The 20212-nt window shown below is 40.4% G+C and overlaps 1 protein-coding gene across 2 annotated transcripts in view; it reads left to right on the top strand.

The window, feature by feature from the left end:
* The window catches only part of LOC127449207 (protocadherin-9-like), a 525519-nt gene that overhangs the window by 85433 nt on the left and 419874 nt on the right, over positions 1-20212 (top strand). For both annotated transcript variants that reach the window (XM_051712477.1, XM_051712478.1), the window contains exon 3: positions 7643-7744. In XM_051712477.1, coding sequence (XP_051568437.1) covers positions 7643-7744 — 102 coding nt within the window. The remainder of the gene's footprint in view (positions 1-7642; positions 7745-20212) is intronic.

Raw genomic sequence — 20212 nt, 5'->3', positions numbered from 1 at the left:
AATATTAATAAAACACGGGAATTTGTTGCGTAGGCATATTTTGCCCCCATATTTTGAATTTCAGGGATATTTTTGTCAATTTCAGTGGCATTTGTGCCCATTAATTTCTGACAATATTGGCATTGTATCTTTCTAAGGTATTTAAAAAGTTTGTTTTAGACATTTAGTAGCAAGTAAACAAGATATCTCCACATATATATCAAACTACATTGTGTTAATGTTTGACACAGTTAAATTATTGCCTACCTTAAAAACAAGTGAAGTTTGGTCAGTGGTTAAACATGTTCAGACGGTTCCCTCGTACCTGAATGAACGGCTCCTTTCCAGAATAAAATAAAATATGCAGAAAATCACAGTATTACAGTTCTTGTATAGTGACAGGGCAGAAAGTCTTGGAGAAGCTAGAGAAGAGAGGACCCCGGCAGTTTATGCAAGCTGCTGTGCTCATGATGCTGTGCCCTGTGGGCTTCCGTCATGCCACGCACAGCGCGTTTTAGTTTATAAACAGATTTAGCACTTATAGCTTGCCGATTTCTTCTTCCCAAAAAACGTCCTAAAAATGTTTTGTACTTTGTAATTGTGGTGAAAAATAACTGTAGTGAAGCTGAATACTTTTGAATCAACTCAAGTAATAGTACTATTATTTATTTATACTTTCCACCTCTGCCCATGATCCAGAAGAGAAACATTCCACCAATCTGAAAATCTCTGCAAACAAATGAGCCCGGTGGTGACCACCAACTACCATGATGCACTGTGAATAGCGCAATCGAGACGATGCCTCTACATTCTCAAACTACTTATATTTTTGTAAATATCTAAATATTTTGTAAAAAATGTTTAATATATTGTTTCTATACTTATAATCAACAACTTTAAATCAATAGTTCTCAAAACATCCTTCTCACTACAAAATGAGCATTTGTTAAAACCAAGCTGGCAAAACTACTCGTTCTCTACATCCTCCACATTGTGATGTCACACTGTGGTATACATTTGCATCTCAATGTCTCCACAACAACACATCAATGCCTATTTATTTTACATGATCACTTCCATAGCCCCGCCCAGTAGCAGTGTGCAGTGAGATGGCAAGTAGAGAGCATGTCAGTCAAGAGCAGAGAGCCTATCACAGCAGTGGGCATTTACTTTCAAGTCTTAAGGGAGAAGCAGCACCAAAAACTGGGCATTTCTGACAGAGGGTCAGAAATGAGGAAACTTTTAATGTTTTGTATTTTTTTTAAAAATAAAAATAAATAATTAAACTTTACTAATACTATAAGTGAACCTCAAGGAACATATTAAATTAATAAAAAAGGCTTGTCATGACTAGGGGTGTAACGGTATGACATTTTCACGGTATGAGAACCATCACAAAAAATACCACAGTATTACGGTATCACGGTATTGAGGTGCATTGATATTTTTACAGTTTAATATTTGGTTATGAAATATGTCTAAAAAACACACAAAGAAATATTTCAGTTATAACCAATTCTTGAACTTTATTTTGGATGTCTTCAACTTCATTCCTTTAACTTTTGATCTTGAACATCAGGACACTTGAATTAATCTGACATGGTAAAACAAATAAAATAACAAAATGACATGTAAAACAATAATAATAATAATAAAAATTGCAGCATGTACAGTAGTCAGATGAATATAACTAAAAACATATTTTGTTATTGTTATTTTATGATTTATGAAATTTAATTGTAATAATGTGTAATGATTATTGCCCAGGTTAACACTTCAGATATGCATTTGTATGCATTCAGTAATTTGTTGCATTTGTGATTTAGTTTAATTCTAAACAATACCTACTTGATAAAAATATTTATTTGCAGTATATTTATTGGCATTTTGTCCAATACTGTCCATTTTCTGCCACAGTTTCACTATCAATTTCCTCCAATGCATATTGTCAATGTCAATTTCCTGCACACCAAAAGTCATGCACTTTGTAAACCCTATTTAGTGCTATGTTTTACAAATAAAAAATATTTTTAGTAGTATCAACCACATGGTTGGCCTAATGTTGCGCTGCACTTAGGCAAATAAAAAAAAAAAAATACAAATACAAAAATTTGTTGACCGAGTGCTTAAATATATTTGCTGCATTTGTGAATGTGACAGAAAGCATAAACATAACTTACCTACCTAGTCATTACAAATCATGTAAAACTACACTGAATCTGGTATTTTTATGAAACATGGGCTATAATTTATTATCCTATATACTATATTTCCACTTACATTCATCTCCGCAAATTCCGTGGGATGGTGCTCACAGAGTAGGTGCAAGTGTTTCCCGCTTGAGCCGATACTTTTTTGTGACAAACTTTACAGACTGGGTAACCATCAACATTGATCAACATTGGTCTTTAACATACCAAAGTAATCCCAGACAGTGGACTTCAACCACTTTGCAACCACAGAAAAAAATCTCTCTTTATATTTATGCAGTACCGTCAATGAGAAGATTTCAACGGTATGATAACCATCCGTTTTAAAACCGTGGTATATAGTGAAACCTTGAAACCATTACATCCCTAGCCATGACCCCTTTAAGTATATAGTCTTTAACTTTGTCTTTCTGTTCGATTTTCAAATACTTATTTGATGTAACTTAAAGTGTTGTGATTCACCTTGGAGCTGGCTGGTTTGGTTCAAAATTCATAGTATAAAACACTCCAGAACCAAGACAGCTGAAAAAAGTGGGCAGACGCTGTTGCACTCATTTAGCAGCTTATTCTGGCCAAGAACCGCCCCCTTAGAAAGGAAAAGGCCATCTGTACATAATGTACAAAGCAGTCACAGTTCTGGTTTTATGTGCCGTTTAGGGTTATGCAAATCTGAAATTAATACTGTAATAATTTACTAGCTTGGAAGTCTATAGACATCCTAGAATGGTTGTACAGAAAATTCTGTAGACTTTCCTGAAGTACTGACAATTCCAGAGATACAAGCTCTGTTTGTGTATATTTAGTTTACATTGTGAATATTTTCCAAGGATTTTATGCCACAAATCTTGCAAACTTCGGCACATTCAGTACCTTTTTAAACACGACTTCAGCTGTGTCCAAAATACAGCACTATACACTTTGCACTTACAGTATACTCTATGCTCTCGACCATTTAGTGTATGAATTACCAAACTGTAGTTTTATCTCAAATGGAACAATTCCGTTCAACATTTTTCAGATGATAGAAGGGACATTTTAGATGCACATGATATGGTGCTGCTAGCTTTAGCGTGTTAGCAAATCTCAGTCCAATGCTTATATCTCAAATAATTTACTCATTCACACAGCTTGGGGTGATGGTAAAGAATTTTGTTGACTCTTTGCATCAAGATGACAATGTATGATGTAAGGCTCTCAAATTAAAATTTGAAATTTGAATATTCATTGAATTTAAGATAAAAATGCACAATCATCATCAGTCATCATCAGTGCTTGGCACATATACAAATTCGTATGCTCATTTTTGCATTTGAATTTTAGATGTGTGCCAAGCACTGATGATGACTTGCATTCCTGGGCTAAAACAGGCCAAGTGCAACAAATAAAACAGAATGCGGGTGTCTCAAGACGTGTTTTAAAGGTTGAATTTCCTTTTGAATTGACACAGCGTCTAAAAAAATGCATTGTTGCTGCATGGGACGCTCAAAAAAGGACGAAACATGACACAGCAATCACAGATGTCCATCTACCGCATACTTACATGCTGTAGAAAAGAGCATACATGTTCAGAGTTAACAGCCCCCAGGGGTGGAGTCCTTTGGCATTTGTGTCTTGAATATGCCTTGTTCTCTTATCAACGTCTCGCTGCATAAGCATTAGTACGTACATGCTACTGTATTTAATGAACAACAATGGTACTGCCAGTACTATGAAGCTTGAGTCCGTGGTAGTACTATGGCACTGGTATAGGCTCCTGTGCTACACTAAGTTAACATAGACCCGTTTCTTCAAGCGATTCTTTTCTCATTTTCATTTTTAAGTTAATATTTGAGAATATGAACTGGCTATATCTTTTGACTATAATTTTATGCACATTTGTAAACATCCAGATATTTTGCAATAAACAATCGCTACAACATGGTGTTGACTAGTTTATATTGATTTGTTGCATCTTCTTGTGGACATAGGAGACAACGTTGATTGGCACAACCCAAATCCTGTGGCATATGGTGGCTCCGAATGAAAGCAACAGTATGGTTGGCAAAAATCTGAAGCACCAACCCTCTTATGCTCAGAAAAGACTCCATTCTGGGATACATATACTTTCGTTGGCCTAGACAAGGGCTCTTTTTTTCTCCTTTGTTATAGTCACGAATATGATCAGTTCAGTCGAAGATGTTTAAGGGCAGAGAGCTCTTACCTTAAAGGATGGAAGCAGGCTTCCTTTTGGCTTTGATCACACATCTCGCTTTCAAACACACAAAAAGCTTGCGTTCAAGACTACACACACACACTCTCTGTACATGCCAAACTTAGATTACTGTAAAAACAACAAGCAAGCATTTTTAAGATGGGGCCTTATCATCTCTCACTCTTCACCTTACATTCCCGCTCACTCACTAATGGGTACATGAGAGAATCACGCTAGCATTAAGCGACTCTACCAGCTGCCAAAATGTGTCGTCCAGGTCAGCTGTGACATTAATTAAAACACAGAATGTGGGAGGCACTAGCTTCCAGACAAATAAATAAGTAGACATAGTGTGTTAGAAAACCGACTTTTTGATGGCTTGGCACTGCAAACATAGCTTCAGATTTCATAATGCGAAGTGTTAAGGGATGATCAGATGCAGAATATGGATATGGATAACTTGTGTTAAGACAGAATGAGAGAGACGGGCTCTCAAAGGCATTCTGGGGTTAGAGACAGTGATGTATGCCTAGGGCTCTTTTCAGTCCAGACTCATTACTGGGCGGCTATTTTGTAAATCAACAGATAATTATGGTATATTTCATACACTGTCCGCATCGCCGCAATTTACTGGATTTGGTTAGGTCTGTCGCTAAGGGACGGAGAGAGGTGGAAAATGAAAAACGGCTCGTTCTGAGGCAAATAAACCATTTCCTTGGTATTCATAATGTCTCCACAGGGCATTTGAAATGGAGTGAACTATTGTTTGCAGGTCGTTTGTGTCAGGCATTTTGCGCGACCTTGAAGTTCATGCAATGCTAAGCATGCATTTGCTGATTTTCCTTTTGAGTCTTGTTCATCATAATCTGAGATACAAAAAATCTTTGTTCCTGCAGCTCAACTTCACTATATTAATGCTAAAGGAATAGTTCATGCAACAAAAAAAAAAAAAATCTGTCATCATTTACTCACCCTCGTGTCATTCCAAACCCTTGTGACTTTTCTTATGCGGAACACAAAAGGAAATTATTAAATGACTATCACAGCCCACCTTTTTAATTTAATATGATATATACAGTATTTTTAATACTTTGTTACAGTATTTTAATACTTTGTTACAGTATTGTAATACAGTATTTTTAATACAATATACTGTATTGTATAACATTTTTTTTTTAAATACAATATTTTATATATTTATTACCATACATAGAATTTAAGTTGTTTTAGCAATAATACAGCGTGAGTTCCTGTATGAACGGGTGGCATTGTGAGCAAGCTTCTCACATAGTGTTTATGAATTTGTAGCAGAAATCAAGATTTTCACTGAAAACTGACTTAAATTTCAGTGTTTTTCTCACCTAAACCTATCGTATATCTTCAGAGGACTTGGAATATGACGCATGAATCACATGGAATATGTTTATAATACTTTTGTGTCCTTTTTTAAGCTTTAAAGTTCTACACTATCCACTGACATTGTATTCAATCGTCTTTTAAAGTGAGTACAACTGCTAGTGTATTGAAAAGACGTCTTTGATTTGTATTTGGAACATCTCCTTTTATGTTCAGCAGAAGAAAGAAAGTCATGCAGATTTGGAATGATGTGAGTTTGAGTAAATTATGACTATTTATGATTCTTTTTTTGCATGGACTTTTCAATGTCATGGGTTTCATTTCCAGGGAACACACAAACTGATAAAATGTACAGTATACCTGTACCTTTAATGCACTGTAAGTTGCTCTGGATGAAACAAATATATAAAACCCTTAATTTGCTTTGATTGTTTGTTTTGTTTAATTCAGGTCAGCGTTTAGGTTTTAATTCATGGCTGAGCAATGAGCAATAGGTTTTTGGCTTCTCGCTCTTTGTTTCTGAATTTCAATGAGACAGCCTTGCCTCCACCAAAGCCTTTTTGATTGCTTTCCCTGCTTAAGTATGATTCTAATATCAGTTGAAATGTCACCACTCACATGTGTTTGTTTCATATGCGTCTCACCATGCATGCATGTGAAAAAGCAGTGAATAAAAAAAAGAGAAAGAAGCAGATTACCTAACAAATGGCAGACTGATTTGAAAGCAGGAGAAATTAGAGGTCTACCCATAGTGGATTTTGCAGATAACCAATGAATTGCCCGATAGATTTTAAAATTGTTTTATAGAATGTAAAAAAATAAAAAAAAGTCTTTCCTTAATATGACGGGCACATACCCAAGAGTCCAATATTAATAACATCCCAGACACAGTTTAATGTTCAACCAAAATCCCAATAACAACCAGGAAAAATTAAGATGTGTTGCATAACGTGGGACTTTTAACTCTAAACATGCCCAAAACACACCCGTTACAATGCTCTACAGTTAAGTAGGCTATTTACCAAATTAAGCTTTTTATAGCCTATAGCCTACTTATATGTTCACCACATAAAGGGTTTCATATATAATATCACCAAATGAGGTTTAAGGATAAATTAGATTAATTATTTTTCACAAGATGTTGTTGGAGACACAGTGTGTGTGCTGTATTGTTGCAAATTTATTTGCATGACCATGCTTCAATTTAGAACATTTGATTATCTAATCAAAATAACAAAATATACATTAAAGTGAGGATAAATACATGGATCCTGTACCACTGGCCACAGAGTAACACAAGGGAATAAAGAAAGAAAACTATTGACATAACCAAAAAGAAACTATCTGCACCGATTAATCGGTAAAACTGGTATATCGGTCTACCTTTAGTCGAAATTCACTCATATTCACTTATTTCATCACTTGAAAAATGACAGTGCAGATAAGTCAGTCCTAAGAATCGTGTAAGATTTGTGTCCACTGTGAAAAAAACTAAGGCCACATTCATAATAATCCATTTTCATTTGAAAACTCAGTTTTCAGTTTCCTAACATCATTGTTTTCCAAAGTATGTGGTAGAGCATATTCAAAATACTTTTTTTTCTTCTGTGTAAGAAACACCATTTCAGTTTGGATGAGAGACACAAACATAGCAAAATTAATGCATTTTCAAACAAAAGCGTATTAGTGTGTGGGTTAGGGTTAGGGTTAGGGTTAGCCAAAGATTTTTTTGCAATTATCTGATGTTAATCCCTTTATGATAATCTTTATTTGAAGTGACACATTTAGTTACAGTAACTTGTTACTAGTATCATTTCAAACATATCACTCATTCCCTGTCTTTTTAAGATTGCTGTTTACAAGTTTTATGGGTGGATTTGTAATGCTCTTTTTCTTGGATTTTAAGGGAACTCTTACTCGTGCCCGCACTGAACTGAACCCCGACTATCTGGACCTTCGTTCCAGAGCTGAGCTGAACCCAGAGTACTGGACACCCTGTACTCCTCTAGTGAGTAACCCTTGTTCAGACTGTTTAGAAAGTCAATGTTAAAGCACCATTAGAGAACTCCACAAATACATCTTTTCAGCCACTTGTTTGTATCTTCTCTGCTTATTGGTTTCTACAGTGACCTCTCTAACGATAGTGTCTTCACTGCTGCGTCATTAGAACGGAGCTAATATTACATAAACACACATACCTCCCATTGCTCTTATTACCTGAGTATGTGCAGGAGTATGGGATTACTGTCTTTTGGGGATTGGGACAGTTGAAGTGAAGCTGTGGTTTTCACTGGACCTAATGATGCTTGTGTGCTTGTTTTCAGAGTGGTTGTTAGTGTTGAAAAGGATGAAAAAATGGTGTATGCAAGCTTGAAGTCTCTAAATGTCTTTGGTCCCCACAAAAAAAAAAAAAAAAAAAAAAAAAGAATTTAAACCAACCTGGTTTAGCTGATTTAGCTAGTCAGCTAGCTGGCCTCCTAGTCCAAAACCCTCTAAAACAATCAAACCAGACCAGCTAGGTCATGCTTGGAGATTATCTTACAATCACACTGTTTAAAGCTGTTTTTGAGCAGGCCAACCTGAGGTGGTTTGCTGGCCTTAGCTGGTTTAAGCTGGTCTAACTGGTCTCCCAGCCTTTTTAAGATGGTGTTTAGCTGATTGATAGTGGCCTCCCAGCCTAAACCCCTCTAAAACATCAATCCAGACCAGCCTGACAAGCTTGGCCAAGCTTGGAGGCCAGCAAGCAAATTTATGCTGGTTTAAGCGTTTTTTTTAGCAGGCGTAGCAAACCAGTTTAAAGTGGTTTGCTGGTCTTATCTGATTTTAGATTGTCTAGCTGGTCTCCTAGCCTGCAAAAGGTGCTGTTTAGCTGATTTAGCTAGCCAAAAATCTTCTAAATCCATCAAATCAGACCAGTCTGACCAGCTTGGCCTGATGACCTTAGGCTGGTTTAAGCTGTTTTCTAGCAGTCATAGCAAACCAACCTAAAGTGGTTTGCTGGCTTAGGCTGGTCTAGCTGGTCTCCCGGCATGGCCAAGCTGGTGTTCAGCTGATTTAGCTAGTCGGCTAGCTGGCCTTCAAGCCCCAAATCCTCTAAAAACATAAAAACAGACCAGTCTGACAATCTTGGAGACCAGCCAATGAGCTTGTGCTGGTTGAAGCTGTTTATTAGCAGGCGTAGCAAACTAACCTAAATAATTTTTCTGGTCTCAGCTGGTTTAGGATGGTCTAGCTGTCTCCCAGCATGCATAAGGTTCTGTTTAACTAATTTAGCTTGTTGGCTAGCTGTCTTCCTAGCCCAAAACCCTCTAAAATCATCAAATTAGACCAGTCAGACCAGCTTGGCTAGGCTTGGAGACCAGCTAACGGCCTTAAGATGGTTTATGCTGTTTTTGAGCAGGCTTAGCAAACCAACCTAAGGTGGTCTTGCTGGTTTAGACTGGTCTAGCTGGTTTCGTAGCCTGCCCAAGTTGGCATTTAGCTGATTTAGCTAGCCGGCAAGCAAAAAAATTAAACTTTCCAGCCAAAAACCCTTTAAAACCATTAAACCAGACACCACTGACCAGCTTGACCAAGCTTGGAGACTAGCTAATCCACCTAGGCTGGTTTAAGGTGTTTTACACCTGGGCTAGCTGTACAGAAATTAATATAATTGTCCAAACATTGAGTTAAACAAATAATCAGAGTCATGGTACTTGACCGGTTATGTCAGTCTATGTTTGTCATTTCCAAGAGTTTATATTAGCACTCAAAAAAATTTCTGTTTTGAAAGGAGCTATTTATCTGGAAATGGAATTGCAAATGATTTGCCATCTGGTCAGATTAGGGTCAACACGACACAAACTATAGCATGCTTTTCTCACGAATTGTAGTTTTAAGATGTGGGTCGATATGGGGACGTTCAGAATGTCCACTCCTCTCCAACTGTTGCCCTGTTTCTCGGTGGATTTAATGCTCTCAATTTAAAAGTGTATGCTCAAATTCAGTGGATGAAATCAAACACATAAATCATATAATATACTGTTTCATTTTAGCAGTTCGAAAGACTTGGTTGGTTATGTGTGTGCTCTGTACTGTGAATGTGCTTGCATTTGTAGAGGCTGGAATGGGTTCATTAGACTCCACAAGGTCTGTGGTTTGTGTATGTGTGACAGAAAGAGAAAGAGATAGAAAATAAGAGAGTGATAATTGGAGAGGTGGAACATTTGCACTAGAGAAGGCAATAGAACAGTGATTGTCAAACTGTTTGCAGATAGGCCTACACTTGAAGTGGAACCAATCATCTGCCGACCAAAGACAACAAAGTTTATTGGCTGATAAAAAATAAAAAATAAATAAAAATAAATTTTATATATATATATATATATATATATATATATATATATATATATATATATATATATATATATATATATATATATATATAAACAAAATACATAAACTAAATAATTCTAATTGATAAAAAAAAAAAAAAAAAAGAAAAAACAATAAACATTGAATTAACCGACCAATTAATTAACTCAAAACAATGAATTAACTGATTGTGTTAACATTTAATGTTTCTATTGTAACTTCAATTACATAACTCACATTTAAGCATCAGGGTATCAAGGCTCATTTATGTTATTAGCTAAAAGTATCAGTCTAGTTAATTAGAATGAATTAAGAATAAAACAACAGACAAGGAAATACATCTTTATCATAGTCCATGTGTCATCACTAGAGGTGTAATTGTATGACATTTACACCATCACCCAAAAATACCAGAGTATTACCGAATCAGTATTAAGGTGCTTTGCCAATACTGTTAGCAGTTTAATATTTAGTTATAGCTTAATTTAAACTAAAAAAAGACATGTTCCCTACTGCAATTGACTTGTGTCATACTGTCACACATCATTTTTTTATTATTATTTTATTATTCATGAAACTGAATTTAGATTAAAAAATAAATAATAATAATAATAATAAAAACTGTAATGATTACTGCCCACTTTAACAGTTCACATATGGATTTGATTCAGTAATTGGTTGCTTTTGTAATTTAGTTTGGTTCTAAACAATACCTACTGAAAAATAAATGATTATTAATTTGGTTTATTTACTGGTGTTTTTACCCAGTAATATTTTCTGCTACAGTATCACTGTCCACTCTCAAAAAAAGAAGAAAAAAAGAAAAGAAAATCAGGTTGTCACAACTTGATCACATTGTGTTCTAACCAATTAAATTAGTAAAATGTAAGTTTACTTAATCCATTTGAGTTTGGACTACATGGATACTTTTTGAAACATTTATGAAACTGGGCAGGCATTTCCCAGCATGGGACTGGATGGGGTGAACAAATGTTGATATTTCATGTACTTTTGAGCAAGATGAAAATAGCAGTAGATTTGTTAATATTTAACATTCTGTTATGTTGATATTTAAAAAAAAAGTGTCTATTAGACTGGAGATTTGGGGTTTACCATTGTGGTGAAGATTGGTGCTTGTGTTACAAAGCTCTATCTGTGATTTGTGGGCATGTTCTACTGCTGTGCTACATTGATCAAATGCTTGGCGCAGGTATCAGCATAATGTCTCCCACCATCTGTTTTCCTGACAGTCAATGCATGTGACATTAGTTAAACAAATTTTGCGTTAACGAGTTATTAACAAGTTAACTCCAACAGCACTAATATATAAATATATATACACACACAAATTTATATAGCTATAAAACCACTAAAGTACTTTGATTTGACCTAAGTTAAATTATGTTGGCTCACTAAAACTGACTTAATTTGAATGAACAAAGTTAAATGCTTATATAAAAAAACTTCCTGTATTCCTAAAGCACTTTGTAAACCCTATTTAGTACTTTACAAATAAAACATATTGTTAATTGTATTAAACACATTGTAGGTCTTCGGTTGCGCTGTACTTTGGCAAATAAATGCACAAATACAACAGTTGGCCAATTGTAACTTTGCATGTAAGCGATTAAATTAGTTTTATTATATATATATATATATATATATATATATATATATATATAAATAACTCAGCAAAAAAAGAAACGTCCCTTTTTCAGGACACTGTATTTTAAAGATAATTTTGTAAAAATCCAAATAACTTTAGTGATCTTTATTGTAAAGGGTTTAAACAATGTTTCCCATGCTTGTTCACTGAACCATAAACAATTAATGAACATGCACCTGTGGAACGGTCATTAAGACACTAACAACTTACAGACGGTAGGCAATTAAGGTCACAGTTATGAAAACATCCCAGTTACTTTCATAACCTCCGTTCCCTGATGGAGGGAACGAGACGTTATGTCGATGTAGTAACACTAGGGGTCACTCTTGGGAGCCCCAAACACCTCTGCTTTTTTGGAATTTGCATGCCACTCCCCCGGACTTACAGGTATAAAAGGAGCTGGTATGCAACCACTCATTCAGGTTTTGTGCTGAGGAGTCAAGACCAGGTCCTGGCCATTTCAGCGGGTAGTTCAGCGTTGTGGCAAGAGGGACACAACGTCTTGTTCCCTCCGTCAGGGAATGGAGGTTACGAAAGTAACCAGGACATACCCTATCTGTACTCATTCGACGTTGTGTCGATGTAGTGACACTAGTGGTCCCTATACAAAATGGCACAACTATCTGAACTGTTTTACGTGAACTGGTGGTGTATGACAGGCAGACCGCTGTGTGCCTCATAGCCAGCACACCAGGCTGTCACGTAACCTCCCCCAACGCTCTTATGAGCGTCGAACGGTCCATCAGGAACAAGTCCACTGCCCAACTATAGGGACAGGCTAGCCCAGCCGAAGCCTTTTTCCCTCTCTTTTCTCCCCAAAAAGAGTGGAATTTGTTAACTGACTGGGAGCCATAAGGGTCTGCGTCGGGGGTGTCCCTCCCAAGGGGAAGACACCGCGGAGACCACACCCCGCCCAAAAAGGGGTGGGGGGGGTATTTTGAGTCGAATATGTCACATAGTCTTACCGAGTCTTGTCGGAAGTATGGCATGTGGAGATGTCCCATGGTAGGTCCTACCTGAAGAGGGAGGAGTTTCTACAGAGCATTGCGACCGGGGGCAGAGGAGCCTCTGCAGATGATATCACATGGGGTCGCCTTCGGGGGAACCATCACATGTGGAGCACCTACATCAGTACAGGGGCTCATTAGCGCACGTACTGGGCCGGTCAGCGAGTTTCTCCGCAAACTCAATTGCCAGAGGGCTAAGGAGGAAAGTCATCCAGGGATCACAGTCTGTGAACATGACTGGGAGTCAAGAGCGCACGTCTTCAACTCAAGGGAGGGGAAAGGCGCTATGCACTAGCGGTACACCCGGCCAGTTGTCCCGGAACTTACCTGCTCGTGCCTGCCAATACACGGGACGAGACTGGCTCAACCCGGAGATTGTAGGACCTTACAAAGGTGTTGGGTGTTGCCCAGCCCACTGCTCTGCAGATGTCTGCCAAAGAGGCACCACTGGCCAGGGCCCAGGAGGCCGCCACACTCCTGGTAGAGTGGGCTCATAACCCCACAGGGGGTGGCACATTCTGAGCCTAATATGCCATCGTGATGGTGTCAATGACCCAGTGGGCGATCCTCTGTTTGGAGTCAGCGCTTCCTTTCCGCTGTCCACCAAAGCAGACAAAGAGCTATTTGGAGCTCCTAAGGCTCTGCGTGCGATTCAAATAGATGCGTAAAGCTCGCAACGGACACAGCAATGCCAAGGCTAGGTCTGCCTCCTCCTGGGACAGCACTTGCAGGTTCACCACCTGATCCCTAAAAGGGGTCGTGGGAACCTTGGGCACATAGCCTGGTCGGGGTCTCAGGATCACGTGAGAGTAACCCGGACCGAACTGCAGACACGATTCGCTGACAGAGAACGCCTGCAGGTCCCCTACCCTTTTGATGGAAGTAAGCGCAGTCAGGAGGGCAGTCTTCAAAGAGAGTGCCATAAGCTCAGCTGACTCCAAGGGCTCAAAGGGAGCTCCCTGTAGACCCCGAAGGACTACAGAGAGGTCCCATGAGGGGACAAGGCACCGTCTGGAGGGATACAACCTCCTAGCGCCTCTCAGGAACCTGATGATCAAGTCGTGCTTCCCCAAATACTTACCATCTACTGCATCGTGATGAGCCGAAATAGCAGCTAAATACACCTTCAGGGTAGAGGGGGACAGCTGCCCCTCCAGCCTTCCCTGCAGGAAGGAAATCACCGATCCTACTGCGCATCTCTGGGGGTCTTCGCATCGGGAGGACTTAGCCACCACTTAGCGAACAGACGGCACTTCAAGGCATACAGGTGCCTCATAGAGGGAGCCCTAGCCTGAGTGATCGTGTCTACCACCGCGGGTGGTAGGCCACTTAGGTCTTCCGCGTCCCATCCAGCGGCCAGTAGGGTGCTACCAGTAGGGTGGGCCAGTAGGGTGCTACTAGGATGATCTGCTCCTCATCCTCCCTGACCTTGCACAGGGTCTGTGCAAGTAGGCTCATTAGGGGAAATGCGTATTTGCGTAGTCCAGGGGGCCAGCTGTGTGCCAGCGCATCTATACCGAGGGGTGCCTCGGTCAGGGTGTACCAAAGCAGTGGGAGGATTCCCGGGAAGCAAACAGATCTACATGTGCTCGACTGAATCGACTCCAAATCAGCTGGACCACCTGAGGGTGGAGTCTCCACTCCCCCCTGAGGGTAAGCTGAAGTGACAGCACGTCCGCTGCGGTGTTGAGGTCTCCCAGGAAGTGAGTGGCTCATAGCGACTTGAGGCGCTGCTAGACCGCCTTGCCGGTTGATGTATGCTACCGTCGCTGTGTTGTCCGTCCGGACCAACACGTGCTTGCCTTGGATTAACGGCCAGAACCTCCGCAGGGTGAGCAGTACTGCCAACAACTCTAGGCAGTTGATGTGCCAACGCAGCTGTGGGCCAGTCCAGGAGCCGGCGGCTATGTGCCCGTTGCATACAGTGCCCCAGCCCGTCTTGGAGGCGTATGTTGCAACCATGACGCGCCTGGAGAACTGCTCTAGGGGAACCCCTGCCCGTAGAAATGCAAGGTTGGTCCAAGGGCTGAAGAGGCGGCAACAGATCGGCGTGATGTACATGTGATGTGTCCTGTGGTGCCACACCCATCTTGGGAGTTGAGTCTGAAGCCAGTGCTGAAGCAGTCTCATATGCATCAACCCGAGCGGTGTGGCCGCCGCTGAGGATGCCATATGCCCCAGGAGCCTCTGAAAAAGTTTCAGTGGAACCGCTGTCCTCTGTCTGAACGCCTCCAGACAGTTCAGCACCGACTGTGCATGCTCGTTCATGAGGAGCACTGTCATCAAGACTGATGACTTCCCTTAGCGGGGCAAGGGCTGCCTCTGCAACCTTCGTGAAGACGCGAGGGGACAAGGACAGGCTGAAGGGGAGGACCTTGTACTGGTACGCCTGGCCTTCAAAGGCAAACCGCAGGAAGGGTCTGTGTCGAGGTAAGACTGAGATGTGGAAGTACGCGTCCTTCTGGTCTACCGTCGTGAACCAATCTTGATGCCAGACGCTTGCTAGAATGCATTTTTGTGTCAGCATCTTGAACGGGAGTCTGTGCAAAGCCCGGTTCAGTACTCGCAGGTCCAGGATTGGTCGCAACCCACCACCTTTCTTCGGTATGATGACGTAAGGGCTGTAGAACCCTTTCTTAATCTCGGCTGGAGGGACAGGCTCTATCGCGCCCTTGCGCAGGAGGGTAGCGATCTCCGCATGCAAGGTAGTGGCATTCTCGCGCTTCACCGAGGTGAAGTGGACACCGCTGAACCTGGGTGGGCGCCTAGTGAACTCCTGGTTCAATCTCTCCACTTGCCCATTAGCCTGTGGGTGGTAGCCTGAGGTTAAATTGACACTAATGTCCAACTGTTTACTAAATGCCTGCCATACCCTTGATGTGGACTGAGGGCCCCGGTCTGTGACAATGTCCTCTGGTAATCCATACACCTAGAACACATGATGGAACAGTGCAGTAGCTGTTTCCATTGCTGTGGGAAGACCTTTCAGTGGAACAAGACGACAAGCCTTAGAGAAACAGTCAATGATTACAAGAATTATAGTGAAATTGTTGGGGTTGGGTAGATCTGTGACAAAGTCTACTGATAAATGGGACCAGGGTCTCTGAGGAATGGATAGGGGTTCCAGGAGTCCGGCCGGTAGTTCTCTGGGTGTTTTCGACTGAGCGCATACTGCACAAGACTTGAAAAATGAGGTAACATCTTTAATTATGTCTGACCACCAGAATGAGTTGTGTATTAAGGAAATTGTTCACTGAATACCTGGATGTCCAGCACTGAGAGATGTATGGACCAACTGGATCACACGTTGTCGGAGAATGCTTGGGACGTACTGCTTGGTTGGTGGGCAATTAGGTGGAGGAGGATCTGTTTGTAGTGGCCGTTGGATCTCTTCCATGATGTCCCAGTGAATGGGGGCTACAACCACTGATGGGGGAAGGATAGAGACTTGGTTATTTTGAATGTATGTTGGGTCATACCTTCTAGAGCGAGCGTCTGCCTTGCTGTTCTTGCTTCCAGGACGGTAGGTAACTGTGAACTGGAATCTGGTAAAAAACAATGACCAACGGGCTTGTCGTGGATTGAGTCTCTTGGCTTTTTAAGTCCTCGTGGTCGCGTAGTGATTCATCTCAATCCAGGTGGCGGAGGACGAATCCAAGTTGCCTCCGCGTCTGAGACTTTCAACCCGCGCATCTTATCACGTGGCTTGTTGAGCGTGCTGCCACGGAGACATAGCAAGTGTGGAGGCTTCACGCCATCCACCGCGGCATCCATGCTCAACTCACCACACGCCCCACCGAGAACAAACCACATTATAGAGACCACGAGGAGGTTACCCCATGTGACTCCACCCTCCCTAGCAACCAGGCCAATTTGGTAGCTTAGGAAGCCTGGCTGGAGTCAGCGTACCATGTCTTTGAGAGAGAACAGCCCCAATTCCGCAGTCGGAAGCATCTACTTCAATGATGAAAGGTAAGCTTAAGTCTGGATGCTTAAGGATGGGTGCAGTAGTGAAGCTGGTTTTAAGGGTGTTGAAGTCAGTGTTAGCTGATTCATTCCATTGAAGTTTCTTGGGTTTGTCCTTGAGTAGTGATGTTAGTGGAGCTGCAATGATGCTGTAATTCCTGATAAATCTTCAGTAGAAGATTGCTAAACCAAGAAATCTTTGAAGTTCTTTGATGGTGGTAGGCTGTGGCCATTCGGTGACTGCTTTGACTTTGGATAGGTACATCTCCACACCTTGATGGCTGATGATGTATCCTAAGAACGTGGTACTGGTCATATGGAACGTAGAGTTGTAGAGTTGGTTCTGTTGGAGCTGGGTTAGGACTGTCTTGACATGTTGGATGTGCTCTTGTTTTGTTTGTGAATAGATTAAGATTTCATCAATTATGCAATGACGTACTGGTTCAAGAGGTCTCTGAAGATGATTCATTGATGAATGACTGGAAGACAGAAGGCGCATTAGCAAGGCCATATGGCATGACATGATACTCATAGTGCCCCCTAGTGGTGAGGAAGGCAGTCTTCCATTCATCCCCTTCTCTGATATGAATGGGGTTATAGGCACTTCGAAGATCTAGTCTGGTGAAGATACGTGCCTCACGGAGTTGTTCTAGTGCTGAAGGGATGAGAGGAAGTGGATATCTGTTCTTTATTGTGATTGTATTGAGACCTCTCTAATCAATGCATGGTCTTAGTCCGCCATCTTTTTTCTCCACAAAGAAAAACCCTGCCACTGCTGGAGATGTAGAGGGACGGATAAAGCCTGAGGCTAGGGCTTCTTCAATGTAGTTTTCCATAGCCTGAGTCTCAGGACGGGACAAGGGGTAAACTTTGGTTTTGGGAGGTGCTGAGTTCAGGAGAAGTTCAATGGCACAATCCCATGGGGGGGGGGGGGGGAGTTGTGTTGCCTTTGCCTTGCTGAAGACCTCAGAGAATTCAGAGTATTCAATTGGAATAGCTGTAGTGTTGTGAGTCTCTGGGCTTTCCATGCTCATGGTAAAACATGGTAACGTGATCTTTGAGTTAAAACAGTGCTCTTGTCAGTAATGAGACAATTTACTGAGTTCACCTTGATTCCAGGAAATGCTAGGGTCATGGATAGCTAGCCATGGATGGCCTAGAATGATCTGGTTCTTGGGAGAAGAGATAACATAGAGTGAGATCTTCTCACTGTGAAATAGTCCAACTTGTAGAGTGATTGGGACAGTTTGTTGTGTTATGCCCTGTCCTATGGGTTCGTTGTCGATTGCTGTATTATTAAATGAAGGGATGCATGGCATTGTAGGTATTTTGAGTTCCTGAACGAGATCATTGTGGATTAAATTGACTGCAGCCCCTGAATCTACTAGCGCTGAAACATAGTGTGTCATATTAGAAACCTCTATGGAAACGGATAGAGTGAAATTATGACGAAGGTGAGTGAGAGAGTATTCATTACTCACCCTTTTCTTTAAGGTGCTGTTGACTTTGTTGAGGCAGGTATTGATGTGATGGTTGGGTTGACCACAGTAAAGCATAGATGTTCCTGTAGATGACTATGTCGTTCTTCTAGTGAAACTCTAGTATAACCGATTTGCATGGGTTCTGTGGACTGAGGCATAGAGAAAGCAGCATCTTGTGTGGAAACGGAAGCCATTTTGGGTTGTTTGGAGCAGGGGTTATTACGAATTAGCATATCCAATTTAATAGCCATGGTGATAAACTGTGATAAGTTCGTGGTCTCATTCTTGCATGCTAACTCCGCTTGTAGTTCATGGTTAAGTCCCTCTTGAAACACTGTTTTTAGTGCCACATCATTCCAACCAAATCTTACTGACTCAGCTCTGGTTGACGGGAGCGATTGAATGTACTGGGTTAGATGTTCGTTGGCTGCTCATAAGTTGGCGAGTTGGCCTTGAAACCCTTGTAGCATCTCACTCTGGTATGCGTAGGCCACCTGGAGCTGTGATACTTCTGCTGGATTCCTTTCAGGCAAAGTATTCTGTAATGAACTCAGGCTTGGTGGTGGGTTTGAATCCATTTGCAGAAGTTCAATATCCGAATCAACAATCAAAGGGATGCTCAAAAAATACAGGCAAAAGTCGAAGATCAAAAATAGACAGTCCAAATGGGCAGTCAAGACAAAAACAACAGTCCAATAAATGTGAAGTCCAGCAAGCAGGCAAAAGGTCATAACATGAAGCAATTGCAATGGCAATGGCAATGGAGAAAACACTCAGGAAGGCAGGTAAGACTGGCAATACTTCGCAAAGTAACAATGGATAGGCATAGCTATTTATACATAGCAAACAGGAAATGACTGTAGAAGATAATGGAGTGTGATCAGTATTCGGGTGAGGGCTCCCTCTGGTGGTTGGAGGAAGCAGATGTTACACACTCATGGTATAAAATATTTTATTTTAGTACATGGACATTCAAAAGAATGTTGGACATTTTTATTTATTTATATATATGTTATGCTAACAGTGTGTCTTTTTCACTGTATTAAAGTTTGCATTCATAGTAACACTTTTTTTGAACCCTATTATTCCACCCCACACCAATCACCTGGCGAAAAAAAAAAAAAAAAAAAGTGTCCTCTTTTTGGAAAACCAGAATATGGTCACCCTAGTATAATTTATTATCCTATATGCTGTATTTTCTGTGGGATGATGCTTGCAGGGATGGTGCTTCAGGTTTGAAGTGTTTCCTGCCTGAGAAGACTATTTTTCTTTTGCAACAAACCTTACAAATGGAGTTGGGATGTCCAGATACCATTTTTTTGAGGATGAGTACGTGTCATTCTCATACTTCATTTTTGGTACTTGCTGATATCAAATCTGATACCTTTTTTTTTTTTTTCTCTGAACTCCATATCAACAGTTTATTTAAATGTTATCAAAATGGTGTTTAAATAAATAAATTCATTAAAACTTTAATCAAATGAAAATATAACAATTAATTTTCAACATAACATTGTATAATTGTATCAAATGAAGTGCTTAAATAAAGAACCTCACAGCACAATCCAAAAATACAACACTGGGGTTATATTTTGTCAAATAAAGTGCTGCATAACAAAGTATCACAGATGTAAGATACTGCTTAACTATAATACAATTTCTACTGATTTATTATTATTATTATTATTATTATTATTATTAATAGTAGTAGTAGTAGTATTACAGTGAATATTACATAACTTTTCAGTAGTGATATATTTCTGTCATACTTATTTCATATAAATTTTGCTTTTATTTTGACAGAGCTTTTATTTTGAAGTGTTTCTGTGTTGTTTTGACCAAGGAGCTCTGACGTTATGGCAGCTTCCCACTCTGGAAAAGCTGGTCGCAACGTAGCCTACATATCTCTAGGTCAAATCTAAGGGGGCTAACACCCTGTCTACACCAGCTGCGAGCGGCACGTCGCGTCAAAATAATAGAACCCCATTATAATCAATGATGCT

Source organism: Myxocyprinus asiaticus, chromosome 12 (assembly GCF_019703515.2).
Source record: "Myxocyprinus asiaticus isolate MX2 ecotype Aquarium Trade chromosome 12, UBuf_Myxa_2, whole genome shotgun sequence".
Classification (NCBI taxonomy): domain Eukaryota; kingdom Metazoa; phylum Chordata; class Actinopteri; order Cypriniformes; family Catostomidae; genus Myxocyprinus; species Myxocyprinus asiaticus.
The sequence above is the reverse complement of the archived record's forward strand: the minus strand, read 5'-3'. Positions and strand labels throughout refer to the sequence as shown.